The sequence below is a fragment of the Hippopotamus amphibius genome, chromosome 10 (assembly GCF_030028045.1).
Source record: "Hippopotamus amphibius kiboko isolate mHipAmp2 chromosome 10, mHipAmp2.hap2, whole genome shotgun sequence".
In the NCBI taxonomy this organism is placed as follows: Eukaryota; Metazoa; Chordata; class Mammalia; order Artiodactyla; family Hippopotamidae; genus Hippopotamus; species Hippopotamus amphibius.
This window is the reverse complement of record NC_080195.1, coordinates 58,148,703-58,166,320: the sequence shown is the minus strand read 5'-3', so window position 1 is coordinate 58,166,320 and position 17,618 is coordinate 58,148,703. Positions and strand designations below refer to the sequence as shown.

Here is a 17,618-nt window from a genome sequence, read left to right as displayed (position 1 = left end):
GAGGGGCAACAGCCGGTACCCACACAACCATTCTGCTTCTCACTTTCAGTACAGCATTCAACAAATCATGTGGTCGTCAACACTGTATTGTAAAATAGGCTTTATGGTAGATGATTTTGCCTAACTGTAGGCTAATGTAAGTGTTCGAGCATGTTTAAGGTGGGCTAGGCTAAGCCGTGGTGTTCAGTAGGTTAGGTGTATTAAATGCATTTTCAACTCATGATAGTTTAACTTCTGATGGCCTCATCAGGACACAATCCCACTGTATCTCAAGCTGAAGAAGATCCGTACTGATGCCTGAGCCTCACTTTCAAAGATTCTGATTTAATTGCTCTTGCGTGGGGCTCAGGCATCTATACTTTTTTTTTTTTTAAAAGCATGTTTATTTTTTTAATTTCTATATATTTTGATTAACACGTGCAGAAAGACTTCATTCTTAATTAAAAATAAAACACTGTGTGCATATGTGCGTGCACACACACACACACACAAAAACACACACAAGGATGCTGAGACTGCATTTTTCCTTAAAGATATTTAGCTAAAGTTCACTGAACCATCCTAGTGCTTGAGGTAAAATCCAGTTTGAGTATGCCTTCAATCAATCTCCATATTTGTTTCCATAACTCACTCAATTTCACTCACACATCTTTGTCTTTTTACAGTACATCTTTGGAGTATTTTCAATTAGTTGAAAAGAATGCTTTTAAAAAGCTTTATTGTTTTAATACAATTACCAGGTAGAAGCACAGGATGTATCTGTTGCTGAAAATTTATAGACCTGCTTTGACAACTCTGCCTCTCCACAATGTGGAGGAGATATTTTATAATGTGTTATTGGATGCAGGCTTATCATGCAGCATTAGTGCATTTATTAGCTTACACTGAGGGTTCTCTGTTTACATGCAATCATAGTTTTATTTTCCTTTTAGTATAAATACCTCTGATGAACATAATGTATCCTGCAGTTAAGTGTGACATTTCCCTGCTTCTCTTCCACCTTGTCTGACCTTTTAAGGCATCTATACTTTTAAGAGCTCCCCAGTGATTCTAAAACATGATAAGAGCCTCAGACCTATACAGAGCTTAGTTTTTTAATGTTGTATATTCAATTCTTTCTCATTTTGCCTTCTTAAAGGCAGAGGCAGCTTCAGTGACTTAAGAAATGTTGATTGCAGTCATAAATAAATGGAAACCATTCTACAAATGTGGAATGATTTTTTCTAACTAACATGGGTTTCCATAGAGAGTTGGCACTAAGTAGAAAGAGAAAGATTTTCTTCTTGTTCATACACTTTCCCGTCTGAAAAATTCCTCTTCCTGGTCTGGATCTTTTTAGACAACAGTTCCTTCTCCAAATTTTGCTGCTATTAATAGAAATGAAAATTTACCTGCTCAAATCTTCTCTACATTCTTTTCATGTTCTTTTGAAGTGGGCTACCTGTTGTATAGGAAGCCAATGTGTTCACAGGAATTTTAACTTTGGTCTAATACAATTCCTTATTCTTTGGAAGCAATTCTGACAGTTATTAGTGATTTTATCCAAAGGAACCATTTTGATAATAGAAAATTTAGGTCTTGTGATAGGGCAAAAGGGATATAATTTGGGCACAGGGATATAATTTGGGGATCCAAACACTCATCTTCATTACAAAGCCAATAATGTATTCTGCTTAAGAATACAACAATTTAAGTGAATCTCTGAGGACACGGTTACATTCTAATACTAAAGACAATATTTTTATAACCCCTTTCAAAGGTACAAATTATGATATGCCTTCCACATTTGCCTCTTCAATAAGCGAATGAATAAACAGAAAGCAAAATATATCTGAAAAAAATTGTGCATCTTGAAAATAAAAAACTTTGTGGAAGTGATGGAGACAGAAAGATTGACAGTCTTTTTAATTGAGGGACTTCTATACCTTTAGTAAAAAGGTGAATTCAACATCTTTAATATTGTTAACAGAGGCACCAGAAAGGCAAAATTATAATACTGGTAGGAAGATTACCATGTAAGGTATCTGTGTCTAAATAGTTTCATTTTTAAAGACTATGAGCATTTTAACATCACAGTATTAAAAATAAAGTTGTTATTATTAGTTACATACCCTGGGAGATGGCACTTTGGCTTTCATGACTTTCTTTAGCTCAAATTCAGAAAAAATGCTGAAAACAAAGATATTACTATCTGCTCCGGTAGTCACCAAGAAACGGTCATCAAAGCTGGTGGAGATGGCTTTAATACATCCATAATTATTGTCATGCATATCGAAGTGCCAGTAGTCCTCCAAATTGGTCAATGAAGGATCATTCTTATTTAGGATATAGACTCGAATTGCTCCATTTTGCATTCCACAAAACATCATTTCTTGGTTAATGCTATGAAACAAAAGCAAAGTAAATTGTTCTTCATATTAATTTTAAATTAATTGACAGATGACTAAAGTTTGAATAACAAAGATGTTATGGAGTACATTGTGTCCCCACAAAATTCACATGTTGAACCTCTAACTATGGCAGCTCTAGCAAACTAACACAAAATGTTAGAAGGAGAAAAACACAATTTGAACTTTGGAGCTATTATATTTGGTCTTCAAAAGAATGACCAGCATATATGCTTAATTCCCAATTATTAAAGGACTAATGATTCAAGCTGTGATTTCTCCAGAATCACAGTAACCTAGAACTTTCATTATCTGACAGTGCAGTAGCATCCTTCTGAGTAACAGAAAGAATATCCTTACAATTCAACTGTGTGATAAATTCTGACAGAATACTTGATAGAAGGGATTGAAGTAGTTTCAGGATTAGCTTTGATTCTACTTTAGTCACTCCATTTATTTAACTAAACATTGTTTGAGTACTCCTCTATTTGGACAGATCTTTAAAATTGACAATATTAATGATGGACAAAAACAGACAATGATGGGATATAGTGTTTTTAAAGCTTTCTGAAATTCTGGTCACCTGAAAGTGATCGTTGTGATGGGATTATCCTCTGTATCCTCAAGAAGACGGAAATCAAAAGGTTCATCTTTCTTTTCCGTGATATCACTGCTTTTGTCACGTGGGGGGAACTCACAATGATACAGAAAACCAGAATCATAGCCACCCTGGAAAAGAGATAAATAACACAGAAGGTAGTACCTAAATATAAAACATCTAAGACCACATGAGGAGTTTTTGATTATTTCAAAATTTCAACACATAAAATAGATTTTTTAAAACATATACATTTTGTATGATTTCTATGATTACAGATGGAGATGCTTTAAAAAACCTATTTGTTTATATGCAAGTATATAATTATAAAAATAAAACACCTTAAAATGACATGCTCCCACTTAAAAGTCAATACAAGAGAGATATCGCTTCTATCTACATTCTGAATTCCATTTTATTTCGAGGATTATTCTGCATAAGCAGTATTTAACAATAGTTTTGTAGATCATGGTTTCCAGAGATTTCCAGTCTAAGAGACTTTTTTTTCCTCCCTAGGGCAATTGCCAATTCTGAAAGCGGCAGATGAGAGGTTAAGAAGGTGAGCAGAGCAATTTGCAGTGTCATGGGCTTAAAGAAAAAGAATTTACATGGTCCTCCAAGAAGAAGGAGCCATTGTAAACACACCTTCCACTGGGCTTTCCATTGCAACCCTGGAGCACTATATCCCACATGTATGGATAAACTAGAAATAGACTGGCCCTCATAGGAAGTAAAACCTAATTTCAAGTCTTCTCAATCACTGACTGAATGAAACTGATCTAGGATTTCTAGTTGCTTTCCAAAAACAAAAATAAATATCCAGGGGACAGTAGCAATATACAGAGACTCAAGCTGATGCTACAGTTTTTCACAGACAAGGTCTAGCATTCAATTAAAAAAAAAAAAAACTAGGTATATTAATAAAGAAAAGTTTTGATTGAAAATTGAAAGAAAAATCAGATTGAAGAAAAGTACAATAGTGATAGAGGTGTTTTCAAAATGGAATTCAAAATAAATATGATTATGCAAATCAAAACCACAGTGAGGTATCACCTCACACCAGTCAGAATGGCCATCATCAAAAAATCTAGAAACAATAAATGCTGGAGAAGGTGTGGAGAAAAGGGAACGCTCCTGCACTGTTGGTGGAAATGTAAATTGATGCAGCCACTATGGAAAACAGTATGGAGGTTCCTTAAAAAAACTAAAAACAGAACTACCATATGACCCAGCAATCCCACTACTGGGCATATACCCTGAGAAAACCATAATTCAAAAACATACATGTACCACAATGTTTACAGCAGCACTATTTACAATAGCCAGGACATGGAAGCAACCTAAATGCCCATCGACAGATGAATGGATAAGACAATGTGGCACATATATACAATGGAATATTACTCAGCCATAAAATGGAATGAAATTGAGTTATTTGCAGTGAGGTGGATGGACCTAGAGTCCATCACACAGAATGAAGTATGTCAGAAAAACAAATACTGTATGCTAATGCATACATATGGAGTCTAAAAAAACGGTACTGATGAACCTAGTGGCAGGGCAAGAATAAAGACACAGACATAGAGAATGGACTCGAGGACACAGTGGGGAAGAGGAAGCTGGGATGAAGTAAGAGAGTAGCATTGATATATATACACTACCAAAAGTAAATTGGATGGCTAGTGGGAAGCTGCTGCATAGCACAGGGAGATCAGCTCAGTGCTTGGTGATGAGCTAGAGGGGTGGGAGGGGGAGGGTGGGAGGGAGGCTCAAGAGGGAGGGGATATGGGGATATATGTGTACATATAGCTGATTCACCTTGTTGTACAGCAGAAACTAACAACATTGTAAATTAACTATACTTCAACAAAAATTTTTAAAATATGATTAATATATTTAAGGGCTTTGAAGGCAATATAGAAAATTTCAGAAGTCAGCTAGGATCTATAAAAAAGCAGATAATGGAAAAAATGAAAATTGTAGGACTGAAAAATAAAATGACAAATAAAGTGACAGAAATTAGAATTCAGTAGATTGGTTTAAAAGCAACTAGACACAGCTAAAGCTAGAGTTATGAAGCTGGAACAGAATCAGAAAATATAGACTAAGGCAGGAAAGAGAAAATAAAGATGTAAAATTTTTTTTAAAAAAGAGTGTAAGATCTACATGGGACATAATGATAAGGATTAATATACACAAAATTGGAATCCCACAAGAAGAGACTAAAAAGATGGACCAGAAGCAATATTGTGGTCAATAAATATCTGAGAATTTTCTAAAACTGAATATAAATGTACTGAAATATGAGAAATGCAATGAACCACAAGCAAGATATTTGAAGAATTTATACCTTTTAACACGACACCATAAAACTCCCAGAGGAGAGCACAGGCAAAACATTCTCTGACATAAATCATACCGATGTTTTCTTAGGTCAGTCTCCCAAGGCAACAGAAATAAAAACAAAAATAAACAGATGGGGCCTAATCAAACTTACAAGTTTTTGCACAGCAAAGGAAACCATAAAAAAAAAAATCAGAGAAAACATTTACAAATGATGTGACAGACAAGTGCTTAATCTCCAAAATATACAAACAGCTCATACAACTCAACAACAAAAAAACAAACAACCCAATCAAAAAATGGGCAGAAGACCTAAATAGACATTTCTCCAAAGAAGACATATAGATGGCCAGCAGGCACATGAAAAGATGCTCAACACTGCTGATTATTAGAGAAATACAAATCAAAGCTACAAAGAGGTAACACCTCACACAGGTCAGAATGGCCATCATTAAAAAGTCTAGAAATAACAAATGCTGGAGAGGGTGTGGAGAAAAGGGAACCCTCCTACACTGTTGGTGGGAATGTAAATTGGTGCAGCCACTATGGAAAAGAGTATGGAAGTTCCTCAGAAAACAAAAAATAGAATTATCATATGATCCAGCAATCCACTCCTGGGCATATATCTGGACAAAACTATAATTCAAAAGATACATGCACCCCTATGTTCATAGCAGCACTACTCACAGTAGCCAAGACATGGAAACAAACTAAATGTCCATCAACAGAAGAATGGATAAAGAAGATGTGATATGTATATACAATGGAATATGACTCAGCCATAAGAAAAGAATGGAATAATGCCAATGGTAGCAACATGGATGGACCTAGAGATTATCATACTAAGTGAAGTAAGTCAGAAAGAGAAAGACAAATACCACATGATACCACTTATATGTGGAATCTACAATATGGCACAAATGAAACAATTTACAAACCAGAAACAGACTCACAGACAGAGAGAACAGACTTGTGGTTGCCAAGGGGGAGGGGGGTGGGGGAGGGAAGGACTGGGAGTATGGGATTACCAGAAGTAAACTATTATATACAGAATGGATAAACAACAAGGTCCTACTGCAAAGCACAGAGAACTATATTCAATATGCTGTGATAAACCATAATGGGAAAGACTATAAAAGAAAAAGAATGTCTATATGTGGATAACTGAGTCACTCTGCTGTACAGCAGAGATTGGCACAACAGTGTAAATCAACTATACGTCAATAAAAAAAATTTTAAAAAGAATTTACACCTTTTAACCCAAAATCTTCAAAAGCAGCAAGAGAAAGAAAGATGCCTAGTTTATAAAGAAATAGAATAAAAAGATGTAGATGGCAGAATGGAAGACAAAAGATGATAAGAAGATATCAAAGTTTTGAAAAGGAAATATACAGAAGAAATAAAACATTTTAAAGGTAAAATAGGCAATATAAGGCAAAAAAAAAAAAAACCCCAAAGCTTATATGTACATATGTGTGTGTGTATATATATACATATATATAAATGTGACAGTGAGGTGAGGGGGTGTGGGGGAGGAAACACAGCATTAAAGTGCCCTACGATCTTTTTTTTTCCTCAGGAGCTAGTAAAAGAATAAGTATTAAATTAAGGACAGATACTATGATCTTCAGCATCACCGCTAAAAAAAAAATAGTAAAAAAAAAATGTATAACTAATAACCTAACAGAGGAGGAAAATTGGGGGAAAAGCTACTTCATCATCTGATAGAAGGTGAAAAGGGGAACATAGAATTGGTGTGATAAATAGAAACAAGAAGATGGTAGATTTAATCTAAAATATATTCATCATTACATTAAATGTACATGGACACAGTGTTCTATTAAAATAAAGATTTTACTACAGGATTAAAAAGAAAAAGCCTAACCATGTGCTGCTTACAAAAGACATACTTTGAAATAAGAATACCAAAGGTAAAGGAAAGAGAAGAATCATCAACAACTCTCTGAGTTTTGGCTTAGTAACTGGACGGATGGTTGTCCCACTTAACTGAGGTGGAGATGGAGCAGGTTTGCATGGGGCAAGTGTGATTTAAAAGTAATATTTTGGACATGTTCATTTTGAGGGGCCAAGATAGAGATGTCAAGTTGGACACACAAGTCTGAATATGAGAGGAGAGGTCAAGACTAAAGATAAAAATGAGATTTATTGGCACATAATTGATATTTAAAAACATGGGACTAGATGAAATCATCCAAGAAAGACGGTACCCAAGACCACATCTTAGAGTACTTCAAAGTTCAAAGCTAGTTCAACAAATAAGAAGCCAGCAAAAGAGGCTAAAGAGGAGTGGCCAGCAGAGGGTGGTGTCGTGGAAGCCAAGAAAAGATACCACTTTAAGAAGGATGGAGGACCAACTCTTATCAAACGTTGCAGAGAGGTCAACTGGACAGAGAAGTGACCACGGAGCTTGGCAGTATGAAACTCTTTGATGACGTGAAGTGGTGGAGATAGAAACCTGACTGGAATGGGTTAAAAGACCAAATAGGAGGAGAAGAAATGAAGCCAATGACTACAGATGGCTCTTTCAACAAGTTTCCCTACAAAGAAGCAGTGGATGAAAAGAAAAGAGATGTTAAAGAAAAAAATTTAAGTACTTGGAACATGTTTATGTGATGATGATATGAACTGAGTAAACAGAGAGGATGAAGATACAGGAGACCAGCTAGTTTATTTCAGGAGTAAAATTTTTGAGAAAGGGAGAGGGGATGGGATCAAGAGGCCATTTGAAATCGTGTCCTTGAAAAGTTGCAGGGGGCCATTCACCAGTTGTTAACAACAGCAGACAAACTTGTATAGATCTCTATAGGACATTAGATCTGATTCAGACAAGATAAGAAAATTCCATCTGATTGTTTTTATTCTGTTCTGTTCTGTTCTATTCTATTCTATTCTATTCTATTCTATTCTATTCTATTCTATTCCATTCTATCTTCTCAGATGGGACTTCCCTGGCAGTCCAGTGGTCAGGACTTGGCACTTTCACTACCAAGGGTGGGGGTTCAATCCCTGGTCTGGGAACTAAGATCCCTTAAGCAGAGTGGGGAGGGAGGGAGGGAGGAGAGAGGGAAAAGGGAGGGAGGGATGGAGGGAGGAAGCAAGGACATGTGAGATAAGGTTATCATTAGAAATTGAGGGAAGGTGCAAAATGATTCATGGGAAAAGAATTAATGTGATACTTTGGAAAGTGGGAAAGTGAACATGGCTAGGCAGCACAACCAGCCTGCAGTGTGAGTACTGATTTGAGAACTGTGGTCATGACTTCAAAATGAGACAGGTTTTCTATAGCATCTGCTTGGGTGCAGGCACAGCTGGAAAATAGTTGAGTCAAGCAGGGATAGTATCACTACTTCTGAACTATACCTTCATCTCGTGCACTGGTGTAGTTTAATGGTTAAAAACATGGACTCCAACAGTTTATCCAGCTCAATATCAAAAAAACAAACAACCCAGTAAAAAAATGGGCAGAAGACCTAAACAGGCATTTCTCCAAAGAAGACATACGGATGGCCAAGAGGCACATGAAAAGCTGCTCAACATCACTAGAGAAATGCAAATCAAAACTACAATGAGGTATCACCTCACACCGGTTAGAATGGGCATCATCAGAAATCTATAAACAGTAAATGCTGGAGAGGGTGTGGAGAAAAAGGAACGCTCTTGCATTGCTGGTGGGAATGTAAATTGATACAGCCACTATGGAAAACAGTATGGAGGTTCCTTGCAAAACTAAAAATAGAACCACCATATGACCCAGCAATCCCACTACTGGGCATATACCCAGAGAACACCATAATTCAAAAAGACACGTGCACTCCAATATTCATTGCAGCACTATTTACAATAGCCAGGACATGGAAGCAACCTAAATGTCCATCAACAGATGAATGGATAAAGAAGATGTGGTACATACATACAATGGAATATTACTCAGCTGTAAAAAGCAATGAAACTGGGACATTTGTAGAGACATGGATGGACCTAGAGACTGTCATCCAGAGTGAAGTGAGTCAGAAAGAGAAAAACAAATATTGTATATTAACACATATATGTGGACTATAGAAAAATGGTACAAATCAACCGGTTTGCAAGGCAGAAATAGAGACACAGATGTAGAGCACAAACATATGGACACCAAGTGGGGAAAGCAGGGAGGGTTGGGGGGGGAATGAGTTGGGAGATTGGGATACCAAACTGTACACTCTAAATATATGCAGTTTATTGTAAAAAATAAAAAGTTATTTACTTGGGCAATAAAAAAAAAAAAAAAAGAAGAACATGGACTCCAGACCCAGACTGCCTGAGTCTAGATTCTGGTTCCACCTCTCATTAATTGTGCAACCTCAGATAAGTTACCTAACCTCTCCATGCCTTGGTTTGTTCTTATGTAAAATGCAAATTATTAAGAGCACTTATTTTACAGGGTGGTCACTTAGAACGGTGCCTGGTGTAGAATAAGTAGGTTTCCACATTTAGCAAATAAAAATATGGAATGAATGTTAACTAAACTTATTGTGATAATCATTTTATGCTACATGCAAGTCAAAATATTATGCCATATACCTTAAATTAATACAATGGTGCATGTCAATTATATCTCAGTAAAACTAGGAAAAAAGTTTTTAAATGCAGGATGCACAGTTAAATTTGAATTTCAAATAAACAACAAATATGTTTTTAGTATGTCTCATGTAATATTTATCTGGCATCCCTAAAGGTAAGCACTAAATATGTTTGTTAAGTAATTAATAATTCTTGCATATGTTTCAAGGACACTAGAACTCTGTTATGTTACTGTAATGTTGTTTCCGTGTCTCTCTCTCATGATATGAGAAAACTTCCAGAGGGCAGGATCATGTCTTAATTATCCTTTTACCCTGTGAACCCCACACAACAGTAGCCGTCAAAAATTGTTTCATAAAGCACAGAAGATAAAGGGTCAAGGCACTAATACGTGGATTCCTAAGTTGCCTGCATCACTACTCTCTATCCTTCTTGCTGCTTGCCTCCTTAGAAGTTGCTAAGTCAAAGACATATGTCTAAGAAATGTTGAAGAGGAGTGGCGTGAACTCTCATCACTCCTTATAGCAATAGCACTTAGCTAGGCAGTCCCCTGGCCTGGCCAAAGATCTAATGCCACTTATGACTTAGTGATAATCTTTCACGAATACTTTTATGTCAATTATTACTTTTTTGGTGAATAGAATTGAAATTTGTGACAAATTTATAATGAAGGAAATCTCACTTTGCAATAGATCAGTGAAATATTCTACAAGAGTAGAAAATGTATAATTAGGGGATGTAATTGTCACATTATTGTAACATTCCCAGGAATTTGTCTCACATTTTTCTCTTCTACCTTATTAGCCAAGTTCCAATTTCATTCAGGGTGGTAATGTGGCCATCTAAAAACAGTCATTTTCCCAGACTGCCATGTGGCCACACAGCACAGTTGTAGATGATGAAAGGTAAGAAAAAGTCTAGTGGACTGTGCTTCCATAACATTCAAAAATTTAAAATGACAGACCCTTAGCCCTTCGCCCTTCTACCTTTGATTCTTCTCCCCTTTGACCTTCTGAAACATGTGCAATTGTCATAGATACCAGATGTAATAAGTAGACATAGGGACTTCCCTGGTGGCACAGTGGTTAAAAATCTGTCTGCCAATGCAGGGGACACGGGTTTGATCCCTGGTCCGGGAAGATCCCACAACCTAGGAAGTAACTAAGCCTGTGCGCCACAACTACTGAAGCCTGCATGCCACAACTACTGAAGCCTGTGTGCCTAGAGCCTGAGCTCTGCAACAAGAGAAGCTACTGCAATGAGAGGCCCATGCACTGCAATGAAGAGTAGCCCCTGCTCTCTGGAGCTAGAGAAAGCCCATGTGCAGCAATGAAGACACAATGCAGCCAAAAAAATAATAATAATAAATAAATGTAAAAGAATTTTTTAAAAATAAGTAGACATATAAAAGATATTAAGATGATATAAAAACTAACTCATTCATCAAAATTCATAGAACCTTGAATAGTAGTTAATAACTGAAGTCTTACCATAGAGTAAGGAAGTAAGAATGTGATGGAAAATGATACCTATATGGGACCAGGGCTGAGATAAAAATTTATTACATTGTTACTCACCAAAGAAACCCAGAACTTCCCCGGCCCAGAGTAAAATCCACAGAGGATGTGACAGGGGGTTAAAGGAATAAAAATTTCGGGTAATGGCTCCTCTTCCTCTTCCTCCTCCTCTTCCCTCTGGAGTTCCTTTTCTCCATCTTCTCCCATCTCTGCCTCTAGCCTTTTCCTCCTTTCTTCCTTTTCCTTCTCCTTCAACTCCTTTTGTTTCTTTCTCTTTTCAATTTCTATTAATCTCTTTTGCAAAAGAGATATTGAGATAAGAAAACAACTGTCATTCATTCATTCATTCACACTTATTAAAGTAGGAATATAGAGTCCTAGAAAAATACACAGCTCTAATGTAACAAATAATGTCAGTTAACAATTATCACCAATTTGGGAATATATTTTTATCGCTAGAGTTTTTAAATCATTGGAATCGCTCTCTGCATAAGTCCCATTGATCCCGGTTTTACAGAAATTATTTTGCCTTTTTTTTTTCTAATAGAGAAGCTAAGTACAGTTTCTTTCAGAGCCTACCACTGTCGATCCATGAAATTGGTGGACTGAAAGAGTTCACAAGGGAAGTTGTTTCTATCTTCAGTTGTACAGTGATTTAGGCCCTCAGCCCCTATCAACTGGCTATTGCAAAAGCCCCCTAACACTGGCATCCCCTAACTCCCATCATTTACCTCTTTATTCTGTTTACCCCTTAGAGTTAACTTCCAAAATTATATGATCTCATCACATTGATCCCCTCCTCAAAAACTCAACAATGGATTCCAACGGTCCAAGAATTAAATTAAAACATCTTGGCTAGTATTTAAGGGGTCCCATGCAGTGGTCACAGACTCCTGTCACACCTTCCCACAAATCGCATCCCTCTGTTCCACAGTTCATTCTTCATTTCTCAAAAACACCAAAACTCTTGCAACTCTGCCTTCCCTCAGAATGCTCTCCCAGCTTTTACTGCCTTCCTCCTCATTTTCAACCTCTCAAAATCCTTCCCATTCTTTAAATACTAAGTGCCACCTCCATGAAGTCATCCTTAACCTCCTTTCACCCTTCCATCAGAATCATATATTCTTTCCTGTGCATGCACCTAAAATTCTTTTCTTTGCACTGTGATTTTAATATCTACTCATTAACGCCTTCAAACACAATTAGCTGCTTTCTACCAGATAAGCTCCTTAAAGTAAAAATCTATGTCTTATTCTTCTTTGTATTTTTCCAGCACTTAATACAGCATATTTTACATTCTAAGAAAGAAAAAAAATTAGAAGACAATGCTTCAAGGACATTTCATACCAGAATCTTAGATTTGACACTTGAGAAATGGAAATATTTTATACTCATGTCTTTGATTTCATAGGAAACTACATCATGGTCCTCCTCTTCCTCTGTTATAGTTGGAAATGGAGCTTCAAGAACATAGCCATTCTCACAAATAATCAGCAAAGTACTTTCAGGCTAAAAAAAAAAAAAAAGGTTAAACAAATCATTTACATTTAGGCAAATTTTTAGAAGCACAGTTCAAAAAGCTTTTATACATTGCTATGTATGTTAACCATTTTTAAAAGATACTTATTACCAGTAATAACCTCAGTGAGGAACTAAGTCAATCTTATCAATTACTATAGGCAATTATTAATTAATAGTTATATCATTATTAATTAATAAGCTAAGAGTTAAAATTAGATTTAGTTTTGTTTCCCTTATAGATATTTTTTGGGCCAAAATTTGGTTGTGAAATATGTCAGCCCAAAGGGCAGAATATTAAAATTAGGACTGCCAAGGAGAACCAGCAGTGGGTGGATGCATGCGAAACCTCAGCCTCCCTTGCTGGATCATCCTCTCTCTGCCTGAGTTCATTTAATGGGGATGTTCCCAAGATTTTTGTTCTCTTCCCTCTTCTTCTTCCTCTCCATAAACATTCCCTGGGAAAGCTTATAACCAGTCAAGGCTTCATTACCACTCAACAAGCAATTAGACTCCAAGTTAATCTCTCTAGTGCAGTCCAAAATCATGTATTTAACTATGTGTGGGAAATCCCCATCTAGATATTCTATGGATACATTATACAAAATGTTTATTCATTCAGTTATTTTATTCTATACTTATTTTTTATGTACCTACTATGTGCTCAGAATTTTGTAAAGTGCTAGAGGTAAAACTGTAATAAGAAAAACAGGTTTTGTCTCTGCCATTATGGAGCTTACCTCCAATGGGAGAGCCTGTCATTTAACAAATCATATAAATACATGTAAATTACAACTGCAACAAGTGTACGACAAGAGTAAGGAGATTGTACAAGGCTTCCTGAGAAGGTGGTACCTAAGTCTCAAGGTGAAGGATGAGTAGAAGATAATTCCATAATGACTTAGGGGAGGGTTTGAGGGGGCATGCTATGTAAAGGATATCCTGTGGCACATTTGGGCTTTTAAGAAAGTTGTGGCCTTGGTGCTATCACCTAGGTCAAAGTAACACAGTGAAAAGAGAGATTGGGACAGAGCCTTGGCGAAACAACACTCAATGGCTGAGTGAGGGAGACCAAGAAGGAGTGATAAGATGTAAGAGAAGGAACAAGGAGAGCAAAATGTCCCCAAAGTCAAAGAAAGATGGTATTTCAAAAAGGAAGGGAGGAGATAGGATTAAGATGGCAGAGTAGGAGGACGTGTGCTCACTCCCTCTTGCAAGAGCACCAGAATTACAACTAACTGTGGAACAATCATCGACAGAAAGACACTGGAACTCACCAAAAAAGACACCCCACATCCAGAGACAAAGGAGAAGCCGCAATGAGATGGCAGGAGGGGCACAATCACGTTAAAATCAAATCCCATAAATGCTGAGTGGGTGATTCACAAACTGGAGAACAGTTATACTGCAGAAGTCCACCCACTAAAGTGAGGGTTCTGAGCCCCACATCAGGCTTCCCAACCTGGGAGTCCAGCAACGGGAGGAGGAATCCCCAGAGAATCAGACTTTGAAAGCCAGCAGGATTTGATTGCAGGACCTCCACAGGACTGGTGGAAACAGAGACTCCACTCTTGGAGGGCACACAAAAAAATGTGCTTACCAGGACCCAGGGGGAAGGAGCAGTGACCCCATAGGAGACTGAACCAGACCTACCTGCTGGTGTTGAAGGGTTGCCTGCAGAGGTGGGGGGGGGCAGCTGTGGCTCACCGAGGAGGCAGGGGCACTGGCAGCAGGGGTTTTGGGAAGTGCTTATTGGTGTGAGCCCTCCCAGAGTCCACCATTAGCCCCACCAAAGAGCCTGTGGGCTCCAGCACTATCTGGCCTCAGGCCAAACAGCCAACAAGGTGTGAACACAGCCCCACCCATTAGCAGACAAGTAGATTAAAGTTTTACTAAGCTCCACCCACCAAATCGGATTAAAGCTTTATTGAGCTCCGCCTACCCAGCCCTACCCACCATCAGTCCCTCCCATCAGGAGGCACACAGGAGGCTCCCAGATAGCTTCCTCCACAAGAGGGCAGACAGCAGTATCAAGCAGTATCAGTAGTATTTCGTCTTGTGGAACTGAAAACCACAGCCACAGAAAGATAGAGAAAATGAAAAAGCAGAGGACTTTGCACCAGATGAAGGGACAAGATAAAACACCAGAAAAACAACTAAATGAAGAGGAGATAGGCACCCTTACAGAAAAAGAATTCAGAATAATGATAGTGAAGATGATTCAGGACTTTGAAAAAAGACTGGATGCAAAGATTGAAAAGTTTACCAAAGACCTAGAAGAATTAAAGAACAAACAAACAGAGATATGCAACACTATAACTGAAATGAAAAATACACTAGAAGGAACCAATAGCAGATTAACGGAGGCAGAAGGGCGAATAAGTGACCTGGAAGACAGAATGGTGATCATCACTGATGCAGAAAAGAATAAGGAAAAAAGAATGAAAAGAACTGAAGACAGCCTAAGATACCTCTGGGACAATGTTAAAGGCACCAACATTCGCATTCTAGGGGTTCCAGAAGGAGACGAGAGAGAGAAAGGACCTGAGAAAATATTGGAAGAGATTATAGTTGAAAACTTCCCTAACATGGGAAAGGAAATAGCCACCCAAGTCCAGGAAGCACAGAGAGTCCCAGGCAGGATAAATCCAAGGAGAAACATGCCAAGACATATAGTAGTCAAATTGACAAAAATTAAAGACAGAGAAATATTATTAAAAGCAACAAGGGAAAAACGACAAATAACATACAAGGGAACTCCCATCAGGTTAACAGCGGATTTCTCAGCAGAAACTCTGCAAGCCAGAAGGGAGTGGCATGATATATTTAAAGTGATGAAAGGGAAGAACCTACAACCAAGAATACTCTACTCAGCAAGGATCTCATTCAGATTCGATGGAGAAATCAAAAGCTTTACAGACAAGCAACAGCTAAGAGAATTCAGCACCACCAAACACAACCCTACAACAAATGCTAAAGGAACTTCTCTAAGCAGGAAACATAAGAGAAGAAAAGGACCTACAAAAACATAAACAAAACAATTAAGAAAATGGTACTAGGAACATACATATCGATAATTACCTTGAATGTAAATGGACTAAATGCACCAACCAAAAGACACAGACTAGCTGAATGGATACAAAAACAAGACCCATATATATGCTGTCTCCAAGAGACCCACTTCAGACCTAGGCACACATACAGACTGAAAGTGAGGGGATGGAAAAAGATATTCCATGCAAATGGAAATCAAAAGAAAGCTGGAGTAGCAATACTCATATCAAATAGACTTTAAAATAAAAAATGTTACAAGAGACAAGAAAGGACATTACATAAAGATCAAGGGATCCATCCAAGAAGAGGAGATAACAATTATAAATATATATGCACCCTATATAGGAGCACCTCAATACATAAGGCAAATGCTAACAACTATGAAAGAGGAAATGCAAGGCAGAAATAGAGACACAGGTGTAGAGAACAAACACATGGACACCAAGTGGGGAAAGTGGGGAGGGTTGGGGGGGGATGAATTGGGACATTGGGATACCAAATTGTACATTCTAAATATATGCTGTTTATTGTCTGTTAAAAAAAAAAAAAAAGGAAGGGAGGGTCAACAAGGGAAAGAAAGATAACTAAAATTGTTAAATGGATACCACTGTTATCTTTAGAAGAGCTGATCTGGTGGAATTATGAGACACAAGAAACTCATAAGAGTGTGTAAAGGAAGGAGTAGGATATAAGGAAATGCAGTTTGTGGGAATAATCAATCCCCTTAAGAAAACTGGGAGGAGAAAGATGGGGCAGTGACTGGAGGAGAACATGAGGTCAGGGAATTTATTTATTTATTTATTTATTTATTTATTTATTTATTTATTTATTTATTTATTAAAAGTGAGAGAGTCTTGAATATATTTAAATACTGATGGAAATAATCCACTAAACAGGTGTGGTTAAATTTATATTATAGAAAAGAGAAAATAAATAGTGTGACATTTTGAAAAAAGTGGAAGTAGAATCCAAAATTCACAAGGGAAAACTGCCCTCAAGTAGGAAGGCACACAGCACCTCTATTGTAAAAAAGGGAAGAGGAGCAGGTACATGAAGAGAGGTAGCAGGATTTTACATTTGGTAGTGGGAAGGGGAAGGAATTCCTGGGAGAGGGCTCCTACTTTTCCTATGAAATTAGTGATGCTGAAAAGGAGAGTGAGCAAGCTAGTGGGAGGCTTGAAGCTCTGAGGAGAGGAGCAGTTTGTAAGTGGTCATTGTAGGTGAAAGAGAGTTGATAAGAATGATGTTATAGGATTGCTAAGCCATACGATGAATTGTGTTGAGGCCATTTGAGTCACTAAATTACAGAGAAGCTAATCTGCCCTGATGTATGACTATTTCCAGCTGCCCTTAGGAATCACTGTAGGCAAATATAAATCAGTTAGAGCATTCAGGGATGGATTTTTGCCAGAAGTGTATGAAAAAAAAGAGAAGGGAGCTCAAGGTATTGGAAGAGCATTATTGAACCTTACTGAAAGGAAGAATCATGACATTTAAGCTGGATATATGAGGAACTTAAGACAAGAGTGGACTAATGGGTGAGAAAAGCAAATGGTGAATGAACAAGAGGTGCCTGTGACTTCAGAGAACAAGTAGAGCAGCAGTAGCCAAGTTAACAGG

The 17,618-nt window shown here is 37.5% G+C and overlaps 1 protein-coding gene across 1 annotated transcript in view; it reads right to left on the bottom strand.

Moving 5' to 3' along the window:
* CFAP44 (cilia and flagella associated protein 44) overlaps nt 1-17,618 on the bottom strand; it is a 105,172-nt gene that overhangs the window by 45,231 nt on the left and 42,323 nt on the right. The window contains exons 16-19 of the mRNA XM_057696316.1: nt 12,774-12,935; nt 11,487-11,720; nt 2,971-3,116; nt 2,112-2,382 (exon numbers count right to left, since the gene is read on the bottom strand). Of these exons, the coding sequence (XP_057552299.1) occupies nt 2,112-2,382; nt 2,971-3,116; nt 11,487-11,720; nt 12,774-12,935 (813 nt within the window). The remainder of the gene's footprint in view (nt 1-2,111; nt 2,383-2,970; nt 3,117-11,486; nt 11,721-12,773; nt 12,936-17,618) is intronic.